The sequence below is a fragment of the Melozone crissalis genome, unplaced genomic scaffold (assembly GCF_028551555.1).
Source record: "Melozone crissalis strain CALT ecotype California unplaced genomic scaffold, PUWL_Pcris_2 ptg000004l_1, whole genome shotgun sequence".
Taxonomy (NCBI): domain Eukaryota; kingdom Metazoa; phylum Chordata; class Aves; order Passeriformes; family Passerellidae; genus Melozone; species Melozone crissalis.
The window spans coordinates 18,903,697-18,922,977 of record NW_026535782.1 but is presented as its reverse complement, the minus strand read 5'-3'; the positions used below and the strand labels follow the sequence as shown (position 1 = coordinate 18,922,977).

The window sequence follows — 19,281 nt, the reverse complement described above, 5'->3', positions numbered from 1 at the left end:
TAAATGAAGCTGTGCTCTGCTGGAACTGAGGAGCAAATTCTGATCTTCATCCTGCACTCTTATATGAATCTTTAAACTCACTTCTTCTCTTAAGGAGGCAGTCAGATGTCTTTCCCTCACAATCAGAGGCTGGCTCTTTTTCATTGCTAGCAGGCAGATGATAAGGCCATCCTTGACCAGGAAATGCTGAAGCATTAAGCTGGCACCTCTGTTTTCCATACAGAATACCTTAATTTTTGAACCCCTTATGTTCCTTCTAATAGAAGCTTTTGTGTCTAGTAAGAAATAAGAGTAGATCCTGTCATGTTATTGAATCTTGATTACCACAGAGATTTTTCATTTCTACTTTGTTTTAACCCTATGTTAAAAAGGAACATTTCAACCTAGATTCAACAAAATAATTACTGATAGCTCCTCTAGATCCTCTAGAAAAACAATAGAAGCATGACTTCTCTTTCAAAACAGATTGTTCTTATCTGCATTTGACTTACGCATTTTCTTTAAAATTGCATTGGCACGTTCCTTATAAACACACAATTTGTAATAATGAGCTGAGTTGATACATTCAGAGTACTTATACAAACTGATATCAATGTGGTCAGTTGAAAAAATGAAAGACTTGCCTTCTGATGCATTCCTCCCTTTCCCCCCCACAGCACAATGCACAGAACAAACTCAGAATGAAAAAGCTACTCACATGCATTCTGGCTAAATCTAGATAGAATTGAATCCCTGTTCTTACAGATCCCAAAGCATAGCCAAGATGCTTGGCTATTTGTACAAAGCACTAAGGGGGTTAAACAACAAAGGGAAACTATAAAAAGGTTTCTGTCTATGCATGCTAATATAGCCTAACACCTGAACTCACCTGAACAATTATGGTTTGCTTTGTTTTGTTTGGTGGAGGGAAAAGGAGGTATATTTAATTATTTTTAATCTTGGGTACCCCAGGAGTAAAAGATAGTGATCCAGAGGACCAGAGTTCTCCAGGGACAAACAGCAGGCTTAGAACAATGTTCAGGCGAACTCAATCATGTAGTAAATGGATTTTGTATGCATTATTCAGACTTTTAGCACACAGGCAACTAATCCTAGAGGTGCTTTAAAACATCTGGATGCTTCTTTTAGAGTTCAAAGATTTCACTATAGCCAGAGGTTCCCTGAACGTGTCATAAAGGGTCTCAACTCACTCCAGACAGATTCTAATGGACTGGGCAGTGATGAATTCAGTCATGCATTTGGAGAAGAAATCAAGATGACTGAAGACAGCAGAGGAAAGGTAGCAGCCATCAATTTTTATATAATAGATTCATGGTTCAAAAAATCACCCAGAAACTGGCAGAACTCAGTTATAAGTCCCTGCTCCGCTGAATGTCAGCTACAATCTCTTCAAAGAGAAGCCTCACTGCCAGGCCCCCAAGCAGAACCCATTAGCCCAGGTTTTGTGCTTCAATGGGGCCACCTAACTTCCAAATCTGAAATGCCTTGTCTTAGGCCAAACTGAAATACAGCTGTAGAAGTAATAAACTGCCAGCATCCATCTGATTCAGAAGAAAGACCTACTTGAGTATATATCTTGGCTTCTGAGGATTTTATTTTAACCACCAAAAATAAAGCAAAATCATTCTTTTCCCTGTACTAATAAATTCAGGAATTCAATTGCAGTATTACAGTGTAAATGTAGATCAGAACAGCTTTCATACCATAATTACAATGGATAGCAATTGCAACATCTAGTTTCTCATTATAACAAAATGTTCACTACTTCATGCTTTGCATTTCCTTCAAATGACATCAGGAGCTAATCAGTGAATGGTCACATTCAAGTCCCTAGAAAGACATTGATTCAAAACAAACAGCAGTCACCTTCCCCCTACTTTCTCTTTTGATTTGATATAGATAATTCCATTGTAGGCAACAAATTCTAAGCACATATCTTATCTATCTCCAGAGATGCTTATAATTTATCCTTGAAAATAGATGTTCAAAGGAAAGATGCAGTGATTGTCTCTGGGAAAAAAAAGCAGTTAATGGGGGAGTTAAGAGATTTAAATTCATTTTCCAATTCAGGCAAAATAAACAGCATGACAAAACCTGAAAGTCTCCCACCCACTGCAGTTCCCAGGCTGTAGGTGTGTGCATCCCCTTGGTTCCCAGTGATACCTATCAAAAGTAACCACGCCTAATCTTCAGAAAAATCAGGTAATATTGTAGTATTTTCTTTCATTGAAGACTATGAAACCAGAGCTTGCTGCAAAACTGTATTACTATTCCAGCTTTTGGGTACCTGCTACACCTCTGCAACTTCAGCCTAAACAAGTCTGTTTTCTTGCACTGTGTAAAGACACTCTGATATTGCTGAGTTTAAATTACCCATGGAAGAAATAAAGAAACCCCAGAATCTCAGGCTAACCAACCAACCCTGTCTCTTGCAGTCAACTCCCCAAACTGTCCATCTGATTTTCATAATTTTTCTTCACATGCCCTAGAACAATATGACATTCTCCATTTCAGATCATTAGTATCTTCTACAGGCTCTCCTCTTGAGAGGTGGTAATGCATACAGACAATCAAAGTGAAAAAAAAAACTAATCATAAATATACTACCTTTTTCATTAGCTGGGAGTGAACTTGAGCACTTTGAAATTTCACAGAGTTTAGTTTTAACTTCTGTTATACCATGATAGAAACCACAAGTATACTGATGCTGTGAGACATTTTGCAATTTAAATTACCATGACTATGTTTTCAGCATTTAGATTTATAAAAAGCTGTCAGCATTTTTCACTGTATCATGTTTAACATTCTCCAGTTGAAATCTAACTCAAAATCACAAAAAATTAGGAATTGTATTTGATACCAGTATGCTTTCTTAAAGAATTTTAAGTTATTTCAGTGATAGACACACTGATGTATTTTACATAGGCTTCATTTTATAATTAGAGCTTTTCCTTAAATGACTTAATTTTACAGTTAGAATACTGTGTTACTAAAATATTGAAAATATCTTACCCTTTATTATCTTTACTCAGATTAGGAAAATGTCATAAATAATTACAGGAAAGTTCTGCTTAAGCATGCACTGTACTGCTGTTCACTATTATTCATTCAATTCCATACTATTCTGCCTAATTTTCACCTTTGCTTCTGTACATGATAAATATTTAAAAACTCTTTTTTTAAACTCTGTACAATTACAGACTAATAAGTGCTTGCTATTTTCAGACACCAAGACCTGACTCTTGTTCTTTAACCAAAGACAAGAGTGCCAAAACCAATACTTAAAGAAGAAAGAATGATTAAGAAACCAAATAAACAGGAAAAAAAAATTCATGTTTTTAGTATAACTGAAGAAAACACAGCAGATTGGAATCCTGAAGATGAACAATACATCTCCTACTGAAATAAACACATCAGAAATAATTGAAATCTTTCACTTTGGTGGAATTGAGCTCTGAGGAACAACAGAGACAGAGCCCTGTTAGTTATTTTGCATCTGTACTCTGTGACAGTCATTTATTTCAGTCAGTGAAAAAATTTATGCACAACTTTAGGGACTTCAGCATTATCATTAGTTGTTCCTATTAAATTTAAGTGACATGTCATTTATTAAAAAGCACTAAAAGCTTAGCCAGTAATTTATAAAAAAAATTAGAAAGAAATAATCTTATCAGAATAAACACAATTGTTTACATCAAACAAGAAATCAACAAGTGACATTACTCAGAGGACTACAAGTAGCAGTAGAAAATCACTTATTAAATGCTTTGTTGAATTGTCATGCCTTGTTTTCAAAATGCTCCATCTGAGCTCTACCTGCACTCTATGCAATTATGAAGCATTTCTTGCTTTTCTGATTTTAAAATTAGTAGGTAGAGAAAGAGAATGTTCTGCGATATAACAGATTTAGCCTTTCCCAATTATAGCTGTATGCAAGTACTGCCAGACTTTACAGATGCTATACAACACCGTGAAACATTTCATTCTTCAGATTTTAAGAAAATCAAAAAAGAAAAAGAAAAAATGAGCATCCCAACTAGTTTAACATTTCATTTCATTTACAGTTCTACAATGACATTAGCATCTGATATAACCAACTGAACTCAAGGAATGATAAGATAAACATATTACTCACATACTGTTGAAGAGCTCTCGGTATGTTTCATCACCTTTACCTTCTGACATTAGGCTGTCCAGTTTGTCAATCAGCTTTGCTTCCACCTGCAACATATAAGTGTGGTGTAAAGAGCTTCTTTTTCCTTTAATGAGATTAGAGGAAACGGAGGGAAGATCTGGTTTTATGTAAGAGACTTTGCTAAATGCATATTTTAGAATTATTGGTCAATCATGTGATAAGTCACTTCATCTCTCTGAAGCTGTTATAATTCCCGAGGTTTGTAGGGCTTTCTTTTTTTTTTTTTTGTGGTGGTGGTTTTTTGAGGTTTTTTTTGGAGGGAGGGAGCTAATTTAAATTGAACAACGTGACTTTAAAACTACAGGCTGAGTAGCATTTGCTGCTGCTAAGGCAGCTATCTATTTATGGAGTCAGAGGAAAAGCACACAGCCCAAATAAATTGCCTGAATTCTCATTGCAAGGCTGTAAGCACAAGATATTTTCTTAGACTGAAGTAAAAATATGATCTTTTCCTACCTGCACCCCATTCTTTATAATTTAATATACATAAATGTCTGCACTGTTCAGAATACTTGGGAGCTCAGATTCTCCCAACACTCTTACCTGCCAGTATCTCATTAGAAAGCAAATTTCCTGGACTTACATATTAGCTATCAAGGAAACTTGGTGGTTAAGAAAATCCAGTGCTAATGATTCCTTCAATGCATGTTTTTAAGTGCATTGATTATAAAAAATATAGAGCTGATGGTACACTGTGTATTTATATTTCAAACCTCCTTCTTATCAGTAATATATTAACAATCACAAGTCTAGGGGAGAAATCAAGCTATTGTAATTATTTTATTACAGAATAAATCTATTACAATTTACACTTGAAACCAAACTTAAAAGACAGAGTAGCAGAACAAGTGGATTTTCTTCCTTCTCACTACTTGTTAACATTTCTGTGGTGATTTTTAACAATAAGCTTATATATTGACATTGAAAAGCTACCTACTCACATCACCTGCACTACTCTTGTTTTTAATAGTTTGGGTTGTGCTTTAGATGCAACTCCCACCCTAAGCATTATGATTGCCTGGGAGTAATTAAAATACTTCTACTTTCCTTCATTTTGAAGCAGCAGGAAGGAGGGCACTGAGAATGGTTTGAGGCAGTCTGAAAGAACTGAGTGGGAGCTGAGGGAGCAGATGGCATTCTTGGTAGTTCCTTCCTAGCCCATTAAGAATGTGTTTGAGCAACAAGAATTCTTGGATCTTTACTGAAGAACATCTGGTCTTTTTCCATAGTAACCAAAAGGGAAGCTGGTTGAATCCTGTCTAACCAGCAGTCTGTACCACTGTAAAGCAGAGGTGAAAATCCACCACAGCAATCTTGTTAAAAACAGCTCCAGTTCTGTTCTTCACTTCATCAGGCCATGGATTTTTTTCCTCATCTCACATAACTAACATGATAGTATTAACATCTCACATAAATAACATGATAGTATTAACAGGTGAATCTTACTAGCCCTGCAAAGAGAAAAAAGGGAAAGCCCTTGTGCGTATCTTCTCCACCCTGAAGCACCAATGGAACTCCATGTTCAAGTCTGCCAGGACTCTATGAAGTGCTTTATATTCAGTGCTGTTCTATAAAGAGCTTCACACAAAGTACCTGTTTGAAGTTGCCGCTTCGCCTTTGCTCCCAATCCATCATGTCATGGAAAATAGGAATCATTACATTCCTCAGGTCTGGCTGAGGGATCAAGGTCACTTCCAGGAAAGGGCCAATCAATGCTGGAATAAAGTGAAGCTTGTGTTCCCCTAAAATGAAAATGAACATAAACTTGAATGTGAATTGGGTGTCCTGTGAGTTATCAAGCAATCCAAATGCTGTCTGAAGAATGAAAAAATAGCATTTTAAATGCCTATAGTTTTTTTCTTAATCACACATATATCATAGCATGGGCTATTTCTTAAGGCCAAAAAGTGAAAGCTATAGACAAATGAAGAATATAAGGCAAACATAATTTATGAGATTTTATTATGCACTACTGAGTTCAAAAGTGACAGTGGGTTAGCCATATCTGAAATTAATCCTCCAGCAAGTTAACAAAGACAGACAAAGTACTCTCTCTGCATTTCATTTATATTTCACGAGAATAATTTGGTTTCTAATCTCTACATCCTTGCGTTTACAAAATGGTTAACTGTCTGGTTTTCTGTGCTCATCAAAAAGAGGTAAGTACTTCGTTTTTTACCCATCTTTAGTTTTGCAAGTATAGAAATGGAAATATGTGTTTCAATAGCAGGAGAATGAAAATATGGCACAGCTGTTCTCAAAACAACTTGCTTTAAAATCAGTTCTAAATCTTACCACATTCCACTTAAAGGAAAATTAAGTTCTTGCCAGAAAAGCCAGAAATGGCAGAAATGGCATACAGTAAACACTGACCATTCAGTTTCAGTTTTCCACAAGTGAGACTTCTGACATCCTCAAAATTAAGAGATTATGAATCAGGATGCATTGATTTTTCCAAGCTAGGAATTCATTTACATCCAGCCTACCTCTGGATATTCCAGTGAGCATTTACCCCTGGTTGCTGTGTGTTCAGTGTTTGAGTTTGTGCAAAGGAAAACAACAACTCCGTTTTCTGGAAACATCCTAGGATGCTTATCCCTATGAAAGCAAGGTGACTGTACAAGAATCAAGGCTTAGGTTACCATGACTCTTACTGCTACAAGAACTGTAAAATGCTGACCAGCACAACACCAATTGAAATAAATATCCTAGCATTTAGTTGGACATATTACCAGAAGAGCTCCTTATTATAGGGGTGAGTTTTGTGGAGATGAGCTCCACAAAGCTCACCCCTACTGAAAGGCATCATTTGCCTGCATCCCAAGCTTCTATTGAGCAGAGAACAATATGAGTGGGGAGGTGATGCACACTAAGGTGTATGAGCAGGAGAATATCCTTGGGAAAATATCCTTGATACACCAGTTCTGAAATACCCACCACGTATCCATGTAATATAGAGGGATGTCTCAGCAAGTCAGCAATATTAAATATTGTAAATAAGTAAAATATTTTTTTCCCAAACAATGTTCAACTGCATTTCTCTGACACTCATAATTTCAAACAGTTTGCACAATTATTGCCTAAAAATATAAACGTGTTCCTAAGTTTATATTCAAGCATGCATTTTTCCTATGTTGTCCAAATTCTCATTTATACATTAGTCACTGACTTGTTTATGCCTTTATATTTAGTGCAACTAAGACTTCAGAGAAGACTTGATGCAAATCCAGGATCTCAGGAGACCTTCAGGATTAAGACACGTCTTTTCCTTAAACAATTTGACAACAGGACTAAAAATAAGAACCTAAGTATATTTCAAGGCATAATAATTCTTCCCAAAAAGAGTAGTACTTTCTTTCTCAGTTTTCTCTGGTGGTATTTTCTCAGTTGTCAGGGAAGAAAAGAGGATGGGTCAACTACAGCATCAAGGCACAGAAAGCTGAGTTTAGCTATAAAGAAGGGAATTATAAATGGCAAACGTTTTGCTAAACTTGAATCAAGACTTCATGTCTTGAACGTAATTATCAACAACTCATCTATCACTGGGAAGTAAATACAATAGGAAAAGAACTAATAATTTGCTTTCATTTTAAGAGTTACTGATGATGTGTTTAATCACTTACCTAAATTTTGCCACATACTGAAGATTTCACATCCCATTGTTACCCGCATGTCACCATATCTGCAGTGTATTAAAAAATAAAGCAAGAAAGCAAAAGATAATTTAAGAAAATCAAGTTTATATGCCATTCTGTGACATTAATAAATAAAATGTCTCATTTGTGGTCTACAAAACAAAAAACCTTTGCTGCCTTCTCCCAAGTGTTTTGCTCTTTTGATTGTACCCAGCTAAAACTGGATTTTTGAACCCAGGTTTATTTGGAATATTGTCAAAATGCTGCACATCAGTAACAGCTGTGAAGCAAAACCTATTTTTGCCAGAACATGCTCCAGTTCTCTCTCTAAGAGCAAATAGTTTTTCTCTAGCTTAAAAAAATACAATTAACTCATACATACAATAGCATGGCAGAAACATCTGAACAAGTCTGATTGACTAATGCTTTCACTGGCAATGAATGGCTCCTTTCCTCCCAGTGTCTGAACCTCCCAGTTTAGGCACTTAGGAAGGTTACTGGCTCAAAGACCTGTACAAAGGGCCAGAACCAACTCTTGTTCTAGTCAGTGGACATATCATTACATTTTTCTTTTGGTGGGTCCTTTTGAAACCTCCAATGTCTTGCATTTTGAGAAATTTTAAATCTATTACAGTTTTCTACAAGCTGATAGCAATACTTACTTTTCTAAAACTTTTTTCTTCTTGGAAGGTGTGAACATCTCCAGTTGCAGACATAACTGGTTTATAAAAATGACAGCAAGAAAAAAGTAGGAATCCCATATCTACAATAAGCACATGGCATGTGGTTATTTCATTTTCTCAGTACGATCTATGATCACCCAAGAAGCAAAATTTCCAATCACAGCCCTTGTTTCAGTTTCAACTGCTAAATTAGTCCACCTGCTTTAGACTAAATTTCTTTGACTCAAAATATACTTTTCACCAACCCCAAGATGTTCAGCAGAAATGCATCTTTTACATATTCTACATCTCAAATGCAAAAGTTTTAAAGTTACAGATTGGACTTTTTCTTTCCTCCAAATCAAGAAGCCTTACTTTTGAAAGTTTCTTTTGGTTATATTCAAATATAAAACTACAAGAATTATGTCCTTAAGTCCAAAACCCAAAAAATTCTGACACCTCAGAAGTTATCACATAACAGGACTGACATTCTCTGTCCATCAGATTTTATAATACTATTTGCAAGTCTCACTTGCTGTAAGCTTCACTGGACAAAACGAAAGCCAAGTTTTCTTAGGATGTTGCAAATATACAGATTTTTTTGTGCTCATGCTTTATGAAATAGATGTTGAATATTCTACTTAGAAAACTTAGCGATAAAATTAAAGATAAAATGAAATACTAATTACTATGACCCAATTATAGATGCTCCATGACTGGAAGTGTAAAGGGAGCCCTATTCCAGACCCTGCAGTTCAGCAGGACAGCAATAACATTGCTAATCAAGTCTAAGCAATACAGAGGCCTTGTCTACAGGAAATTCTTTCAGCAGTTTTAGCTCTGAATTTACATAAATTCATAAAGAATAGGCTTCCTCATGTTCAGTTAAGCAGATAAATCTGCATTCCTGCCCATCTATCTAACAGGAGCCTGGATTTTCAGAGAAGCATCCACAACCCTGCTGGAAGTCAACAGGAGCTCGGGGTCATCTCTAGGAAGGACATTCTGCACTTTTCATGATGCAGCAGTTGGACTAACATCTCTTGGTTGGGCAGAATATTCATTCAGGTTTGTTTCCATGGAAATGTGTCTTTCCAGACACATTCCTAGATCTTCTCATCTGAATCCTAAAAGCATAATCTGTAATTCACAATTTATTATAAATGCAGTATCTCACTGTATGAGGTATGCACTAACATCTTTAACTACATTCACTGTGAAGTGTCATAATTTTCCAATTTTAATTATGCAGCATGTTAATTGGTCTGAGAGAAACTACAAAAATATGAATCTGCATTTTATATAATCTGCATTGATTAAAAATCTGAAATACTTTCCCCTCTGCAATAACTCAAAAACCCAGCTAAATAATTTCATTAGTTTTTAAGATCCAAAAAATTGCTACACAAAAATCCTAAGTAAGCAGTCTAACAAAGAGGCTCAAATAACAAATGAAAAATTAGATGAAATTAAAAAAAAACCTCACAGCACTCATTTATAAGATAGTCCTGTATTTAGGAAAAAACATCCCTGAGCAGTTGAAATTGCTGATTTTGTACATATTCTAGCTATTTAGATGCTGGAGCTAAGGGTAATAACCACCAAGCCCCAGGATGATGTAGCAGCTATTGCATCTATCGTTTACCTTGTAATCAAAGTTTTCATTCAAGAAGTTTTTACGAAGGGCATCTGAAAGGTACAAGACTGTAGTAATGATCACACTGGGAAGAAAAGAATGAAAAATACAGGAATTTTCATTATGTGGAAATTCATATTTAATACTCAAAGCAGGACAATTTTCCAGTGAAGAAATAGATGTAGCATGTCTGGTGGCATTAAATACTACACTTTCAACATATCATATAAATACCTAACAACATCTATTGACAGAAAACATGCTCATTAAGATAATAAGTGCTGAAAGAAGGTGCACCAAAACCAGACATTCTATATAGAACATAATTTATCAAGACCGATCATAAACTTTGTTCTGAAAATAATTATGATTTCAGATTTATTATACACCTTATCTTAATAGTATTAATACCCACAGTTGAACAATTTGTTTTCAGCTTTCTTGGTATTGAAAATATGTGCATACAGATTATAAATAGAAAATATTTAGTAAATGCTAATATTCAGCACTGACACCCTTATGGACAAAAAGTCTCTTTAATGACAACAGAAAAATGCAAAACTCTGTGAGCTCTGAGAGAAGGATCGCTTCTAAAGATCTCTATGCTGTAAATGTATGTTGCAAAAAGTCATATATTACCCTACATTTACACCTGCATGAATTATAATTATCTTAAATAAATATATATGACCAAGCTCCTCTCACAGTGGTTGTCACCAGAGATCAATGATGGCTTTCTTTACTGTAGCAACCAACTTCAGTAATCTACAGAAACAGAACATTCTTTGAGATTATTTAAATACACATAATTTCAGTGGTTCAAACTTTAAACTAACCTCTGCAGCACTCTTGTCTTCCAACATATTTAGTCAAGCTAGAAATCCATGTAAAGCATTACATTATTTTTGAAAATAGTCAGAAGTGAATACTTATGGAGAGAAAAAAAGATAAACACAGAATGATCTTTTTGCTGTTATGTATTTTACAACAATCAACTGTTTAAAGATCTTCTGAGAAAAAGGGTTATATCTACACATTTCATTTAATTACCATCTGTCTATTATTAATACATTTAGTTCTTCTTTGAACAGAGATCTTGACCAGCATGTTGTTACAATGCTAAAATGTGTTTCCATTTCTATATTTTGGACTTAATCTGTTTTACTATTTTTTTGCAATGCTTTCAAGACAAAAAGACTTAAAAAAAACAACAGTAGCATATATATTTCAAGGTTACAATATTTTTCATTTTACAACACTGGAGAATTAAATGTAAGCCAATCCACCTAGAATATAAACTATATTTTTCTTCTAGAACTTTGGACAATTTTCACATTTATAAATAAAAACTGGCCATCTGTAATTTCACATATTAGTAGTTTAAATGTTTACTTCCATCCTTCTATTTTTAAAATTACTGTCCCTGCCAAACTTTACCTTTGTGTTTGATGTGCCTGAACACCTGCACCAGCCAGTTCTGAGACTGTTTTTAGAACAGGTCTTGAGTCTCAAGTTATTCCTATTCCACTGCTCAAGTGTATTTTCATACATATTATTTTCTCAAGGATTGCACTGTAACTTTTCTATCCAAGTAGTGTTCCATGCTTAGCATTCATCAGTAAGTCAACCCCACTTTTTCACCAATGGAGAGTTATAGCCCATGTACAGCACTTGCTATTGCAGCATGGAACACAAAGTGAAATGTTAGTAAAATGCAGTATAAGCAAAGTTAATAATGGAGGCACGGATAAGAACAGAGCCCTGTCATTCTTGTTGTGCATGATTTAATTCAAGGTCCATATGCTTCACAGAATGGAAATAGTTGGTATATTTCAGGACGACATTCTGGTAGAAAAAGTCAGTTCATCTGAATTTTTGCTATATGAAATTTCCACCTAAGTCCAAAGTAATAAATCCCTGAAAACAGTACTCAAGAGAAAATTCCACAAGATCCATAACCATACTGCCAAGTTTACATGACATAGTTCTATTTATGTCTGAGACAATTCCTTTCTTGCTACATTCCTTCCATGGCAGGTGAAATTGAAGAGAAAGATCTGCTTCAAGTCTTATGAAGTGAATAAAGTAGACAAATGCAACTTTTAGAATATTTTTTGAAGAATGTTCCTGAGATAACAGAATAATTGCAATCCAAGTATTTCTTCCTGCAGGGAACTTAGCTCAGGTTTCATTTATTTGGTAAGCCAAAGATATGATATGGATTAGTTGATAAAATGTGGGTCTCTAACATGAGAGGATATGTTGTAGATAAAAAAACTCAAAACACCAGAAGCAACACGCAAGGTTGAAGACATTGTTTTTGACCTACCATCTGCTATTCTGAATCTACAGCAGTCTAAAATCAGGTAGAACAGAAAGCAAGCTAGGGCTAGGGATGCTCATGTACAAAAAAAGCAGAACTGCACAAAGCAGAGGCAGCAGCCAGAGGAGAGCTGCCTGGTTCGGTACAGTACTCACATTCCAAGTTGATTCCCAGCCAGCGACTGCCAAACAACAACAACATTCATTTGAAATCCCTCTGAGTATCAAACTATAAACTACTGAGCTTGTGACAAAACTTGCTTTTCTTCCTCTTACCACCTGCCACATATTTGTTCAGAATGCCTGTTTTACAGGAGAAAACCCTCTACTTTTAGCTACTAAGTTATTCTGGACTCATACACAGGATGCTAACCCAATGTCTGGTAAGGCCATTGTTGATGGAATGGCTTTTCCATACAATTTTCAGAGCAAACCTTTCAGCAATAAGCTCTTTGAAAAAACCAGAAGTTCAACAAGTGCTTACTGCCTGGGCTATGCTCTAGCAACTTGGCTTTTGCCTGGGCAGCCAGTGGCAGAAAATGAAAATTTTCTTTTCCATGGTGATATAGGACAAAGGTATAACATTAGCTTCTCATTCCATTCTTTTCTATCAGAGTGAAATAATCCCAAACACAAAGGTATTCAAACAGAAAAAAAATGTCTTTAATATTTCATAAAGAAATGAAATAAATCTTGAATCACATAAATGTGTATTTATCTATTGTTATAGGTTTATGAGCTTATTTATATATGCATGCCTATGTATATATGTTTTTTGTGAAGGACTGAATGCCAGGTTCAGTTGCTAGCAACATTTTGCATTACATAAAAGCAAAAATTTGTTAGCAACACTATGTATTACATAAAAGCAAGAATTTTTGTTCATTGTAGGAGTCTCAGACTCCCACACCATGGGAGCTAACAGGATTCTTTAGAGCAGCCATTACGATGACACTAATGCTGATTTGATACCTTCCCTTACTCTGTATTCCATTTGAGTTACTTGTATAATAATAATAGTACTAATAATAATGATAATAATGTATTTTAGCCATTACTGAATTTATAAACAAAAGGATTCTCTGCTTAAAGTGCTTATGCCCAACTGTCAGTAGACACATTTGAAATTTCAGTGTAAGCAACATATTATGTAAACCGTACTTTACAGATAAATTATTTTACTATAAGTAATACTATCTGTACATCTATTTGTATGCTTATAATATTCAAATTGAGGATTGGATGACCTAGCATCTCTACCATTAAGCAGAATGCTGATAGGCTATATATACTTAATTACACAGAGATCTTGAAAATTAAAGCCTCTTGTATATCAAGAAGCAGAAAAATAGTTCTTTGTGTCTTTGCCTATGACACATAGGCATAGTATATTATGAATACCAAAGATTTGCTCAGCAAGTAGTTGAAGATCCTTTGCTCTCCAAGTCCCTCCTCAGCTGTTAATAACACGACATATCTGAAAAGTTCAGCTGAGTCTGTTAACTGCTCTCAAAAGATGCCAGGCAAATAAAGGATTAGACAAGTCATTCTTCTCCTAACTTTAAGGTAACTGAAGCCAGTGACCATTACACAGAGATTTCCAGTTGAAACTGTGAAGATCTTCTCCAGAAGTTTCATTTTTAGTCAGGCATATTTTGCTATAAAATTTGGTATTTCTCTCTGGCGCTAGGCAACTGGTTCTGACATCTTCCTATATTATGTGGTGCTCCTCTGCAGTTACAAATAGAAGCTAGATACTACCTAGTTGATGTAGAAAGTCTACTTCTAGAACTTAGAAAGAAATTAAAATCCTTATTTTCATCGTAAACATAAAGCCATATTTTTCACTTAGTAGTAACATTCATGTTAGAAATATTAAATGACCATAAGTAATTATTTTGCTTTCCTGCATGTGTGCTGATTATCTCAGATATTACACAGTTATGAAGCTTTAAAGAGTTATTTCTTTCTCTTTGCTCAACTGTTAGGAGCTAAGGATGTTTTTGCATGTTCTCTTTCTATTACAAAATACAATTCAAAAAATGCATTTCTCTGCTTTAGTGCTAAATTTGCCTTTTTAAATGTTACTTTATTTCCCAAATTTTAGAAGTCAATTGGTAGTTTATAATGCTAGCCATTAATACTTTCACACATTGGGCATCAGAACATCCAGAACTATAGATCATGTATGTGTCATCTTGAAACATCTTAATTTCTGAACAGTTACAGATTTGACTTCTTGAGCTCATAGTACCTTCTGGTTTTGGTGGGTTTTTAAAAAAATTTCCCAGACAGCATCCAAGTATCAGATGCTGAATAATTACTGAAAATATTGCAACTAGAAAGAAGAAAAGCCCTTAGGAGCCAGGGGGCAGTGAGATTTTTATATGTAAATACTGTATATTGTACGAATTCTGGCATTTTAAGACTTAGAAATATTTCATGTAATTCTAGTTCTGCATACATAAGAGAAAAAAAAAAAGTAATTTCTCTCTCAGGAAAAGCTTACTCCTTGATTATATCCTTGCTAAGACTTATTTCTTCCCTAGGGTCAGACAGGCTAAATCTTTATTCCTGTAAATATCAGACAGTTTGAATTCTTGTATCACACTAGGGACAGGGAGGAAAGCAGTACAGCTGTTGATGTGAGGGCAGTGATGGGTGATGTGATAACACACACACTGCCTTCAGGTGAGCTACAGTGAGTGAAAGGCCAGACAGAGAGAAGGCAGCCGTGGGATACAGGAAATACAGCACCTGCTTTATTCCTGGGAAGCAGAACTTTGAAAAGACCTGGACTGTTATTGGATCACTTAATTATGCTCTTAAAAAGATGGGCTAGAACTTCTAGCTTTTTCTTTTAGACATGAATGGAGCAGAGAGTTCAAGAAGTTCTGCCTTCAGTTCCGAAGAGTCCCAGATCCCTGGAAGTGCTCTGGCTGATGAAGTCTACTTCAAGACAACTAGGACACATAATGGTCACAATCAGACTAAACCTCCCCGAACTAGCCTTCCTCCACATCTCAACCCATGCATTCTTCAAAGCCATGCTCTTCCTATGCTCAGGAAGAGCAGCTCACTTCTCTCCATGCCCTGATTTCACATCCTGCCTTTAGGCTATTTCTTTTGCACTTAAATGTTTTGGGCTGGAACAATTCTAGCAAAGCTACTACTCTGTGCTTTTGAACACTTTGAGGAAGCTGAAGGAAGGCAGTCACTGCCATTGCAGTGAGGAACACGAGGTAAAGGAAGAAGCTCCCATTCAGAAACAGCTCTGGAAAAACTCTCTGCAGCTGACGAGAGAACAGAAGCAGATTTTCCTTTCTGCTGCCTCAAAAAGGAACAGAATAGGGACATAGGAATAACGAGGCTTCAGCCTTCACCACACATTTAAGTACACCTGGTCAACCCTCTTTTTCACAGCAAACTAGCTCTTCCTCCACATAGGAACAAATTCCTAGCCAAGCAATTACTCAAAGCTGAATTGGTAAAGATGTGCTCATAGCCCACTTGCTATAATGGGCAGAAGTGCTTATGCAATTGTGTTATCAGGATCAGCTAGCTGGTCTGATGAGCTCCTCGTGGCCAATTCCCACCAGCAGTTACTGTCAGCTTCTGCCTATCTTCTTTGCCTGACAGAACTGGGCAGACACTCACCTCCTAGATGGTCAGAAACAACATGACATGCATTAACAAAGGGAGATGTGTTATGGTTACTGAAATACTGGAGAAGAAAAGTGCTCCTTTTGCAGAACTTGGTATCATCTGAGTATCACCAGCCATGTAGCTCATGCCAAGGTCGTTCCTAAACCTTAGTTCTGTACATGTCAGCTGTTGCAAAGCCATCTGCCAAGCCAGCTGTTACTGGAATACATAAAAATTTCTAAGATTATTCATTTTGTCTAAAAGTTCCTATTTTTTTTTTCCTTCCTTCTTTCTTGTGTTTCACTGTTTATTTCTTAAACATAATTACTAAATGTAGACTGGTATCAGTCATACCTTATTTAATATCATACACAGAAAGAAACAATGATATCCATTCTTTAATTAATAACTTTTTTTCCCCTGGAATTCAAACTTTAAAAGATTAGCAGCACTGAGATAATAAAAATTAACAAAAAATTGTTTCAAGTCATGACAAAGTTTGAACGAGTACTGTTATGCTTAAATACCCATACACACACATAACAAATACAGATCATAAACCCAAGCGTTGTTAAATTTAATTGTACCAACTATACTGCTACTAGTAGTATGTATAAGTACCACAAATTTAAACTGGCCTTGAAGCAGGCACAATGCAGACTAAAACTGAATTTTAATCAGGCATTGCAATATGTGTCATGAAAGTTTAAGTCAATCCTTCATTCTGGATTCCTAGGTCTCCCAACACAGCATCCTTCCTCTGCTGACACATTTTGCATAACTGTGCTGACTGCTCAGCTGGGTTATCTGATCTAAAGCTAAGACTGCAAAAAGGATAGGTGGTAATAGACGTTAAATAAAATTTAATATATTGTTTCAGACCTGTTGTAATTACTTCTTAAAAATGCTGGGAACCCGTTTCTTTAAAAATAAGGCCTGAGCAGAGAAAGAATGGCTGATGGTCAGGATTCCTCTGAAAATCTCACTCAGCAGTGCTTAGAGCCTTACATGACTGTTGCCTTGTGCTGTACCTAATTTCCTGATTTGTGATTTTTCTGACAAATACTAAATGAAAAAACATGCAAAAGCATCTTTAACAATGTAACAGTTGATAATTTCTTCTTGAGAGCAAACAGATCTTTACCAACTCAGAATTTCAAGAACCAGATTTGAAAAGAAGTTCCTTAGAGACTTGTCATTTGTTACTTGGAAAACAAAGCTGTTGATGCTTTGCAGCTTTATTCTGTAAAAGTGTTTCTGACTTTCCAGTTGTATGTGCTTACTAAAATTCAGAACAGAAAGAGGTATAGATTATACCATAAATTTGTGGTATAAAAGAAGTGCAGAGATTTGAAATCTTAAATTAAAAGAAGAAAAATTGCAGCCAGCATTTAAAAATACATTAAATTTTTATTACAAACATCATATAACTTTATTTTTATCATGATCTGGGAATACTACTCATACTTTTTAATAACATTAAAAATGCCTTACTTGTTTGCAACCAAACGCATGACTGTCCAGTCTTTTGGAAACATCTCTGGTCGTATTAGTATCCGAAATACTGTGAAAATCTGCAGCAGGAAATCCTTTGGAAGGAAAAGAAGAAGTCATATGTCTTTGCTGCTTTAAAAAGAGCAGTGAGTTTTAAAAGTATTTTAATCAGAGAGAAAAAAAATCATTATAGAAATAGCAGAATTCCACTTATTTTCACCATAGATAAACCTCTGAAAGCCTTTTTTTTCATTACTTCCCAAGAATTTTCAAATAGTGATTTAATCCTTTCTTCTTAAAGTAATGAAAATAATATAATGTGCCATTTGATTGACAGCAATGCATAAAAGAAATGTCAAAGATGCATTTGGTTTCCACCCATACACTTCCACAAATGCGATGTTGAGAACAATTTGCAAATCAAAAAAGCACTTTACAAACACCAGAGAGTTCAGAATATCTCCTTAATCATGCCAGGTTTCCATCACTTTCAAGATTCATTCTAAAAGCAGCAGAGAGAGTGTAAGGACAATTTTGTCATTGACTTGACAAAGACCAGTGACTCCACTTGAGATGCCCCGGCCCCATAAGTGGTAGTGCAGCTGGCTGGCTGTGTGCAGGTCACTTAACCTTTCTGCTTCATTTGCTGGATTTAAATAAAACAATCAACACCTGTGAGCTACTTTGAATGGAGAAAGCACTGCCTGAAAGCTTTTGGCATTATCATCTCCTTTGTCATGTAACTCACTAATAAGTAACTAAACTATTCCTCTCAGCACATGTGTTTCTTCAGTTTTTCTTTTCACAAATAAAACTAACAACAAGGAACCATCTTGATTATGTATGGTACTGCCAGTATTCTTTTAGTATGAAAATCGAGCTGCTGACAACATGAAGAGCATGAGGCAAGTGATATAAACACATCTAACAGAATCAGTGCAGTACCTGACCTTGAAATGTTTGGTATTCATTCTGCCCACATCATTTGTAGAGAGTTACCTCAAAACACAGATGAGATGAAGATACTAATAATTTTGAACACCAAAATATATTCTCGAGTGCATTTATCAAAGTGTAGATGACAGGCACTGCACAACAGATGCCTTTCATTAGAGAATCATTGTAAAGGGGGACGAACACAGGCACTGGGTAAGGCAGATGAGATCCCCACGCCCACCCACCAGAGAAGATTACATAAAAGAGACAACCTGTTTTCTGAGCAAGATGCCAAAAAATTATCTGTATTAAGGAGTATAAATAATACTCACTGCAGATAATGTAGTGTTTGAAGGCAGGTGACCAGCTTTACAGATAAACAAATACCTACCTCTACAAACAACACAGCTATGCCAGGCCATTTTTCTAAAGGTTTGCACCTTGTACTTAAGTGCCTTTTTATTTTGCAGAGGTTACCTCCCTCCCCTGTGAGTAATCCCACAGCTCTGTGCCATAATCCCAACAATATGGCAATACCTTGAACATTGCTGCATATCACCTCCCAATAACATCCCAGATTCTTTCATATTCCCTTTTTATCTCCTGTCCAGACACAACACATGTTTCTGCCATTAGGGATCTCACCAGTGGACAGCTGAACTGAAGAGGCCAAATGGATGTTATTGGGAAACCATAAAACCATGCAGTGGTGTGAAGATTTAAAACCCAAGGGCTGTGTGAGGTGGAAAGATAGCA

At 35.8% G+C, this 19,281-nt stretch overlaps 1 protein-coding gene across 4 annotated transcripts in view; it reads right to left on the bottom strand.

The window, feature by feature from the left end:
• DOCK4 (dedicator of cytokinesis 4) overlaps window positions 1-19,281 on the bottom strand; it is a 223,559-nt gene that overhangs the window by 35,411 nt on the left and 168,867 nt on the right. For all 4 annotated transcript variants that reach the window (XM_054280760.1, XM_054280777.1, XM_054280769.1 and 1 more), the window contains exons 27-32: window positions 17,590-17,684; window positions 10,138-10,213; window positions 8,493-8,593; window positions 7,819-7,877; window positions 5,789-5,937; window positions 4,136-4,221 (exon numbers count right to left, since the gene is read on the bottom strand). In XM_054280760.1, coding sequence (XP_054136735.1) covers window positions 4,136-4,221; window positions 5,789-5,937; window positions 7,819-7,877; window positions 8,493-8,593; window positions 10,138-10,213; window positions 17,590-17,684 — 566 coding nt within the window. The remainder of the gene's footprint in view (window positions 1-4,135; window positions 4,222-5,788; window positions 5,938-7,818; window positions 7,878-8,492; window positions 8,594-10,137; window positions 10,214-17,589; window positions 17,685-19,281) is intronic.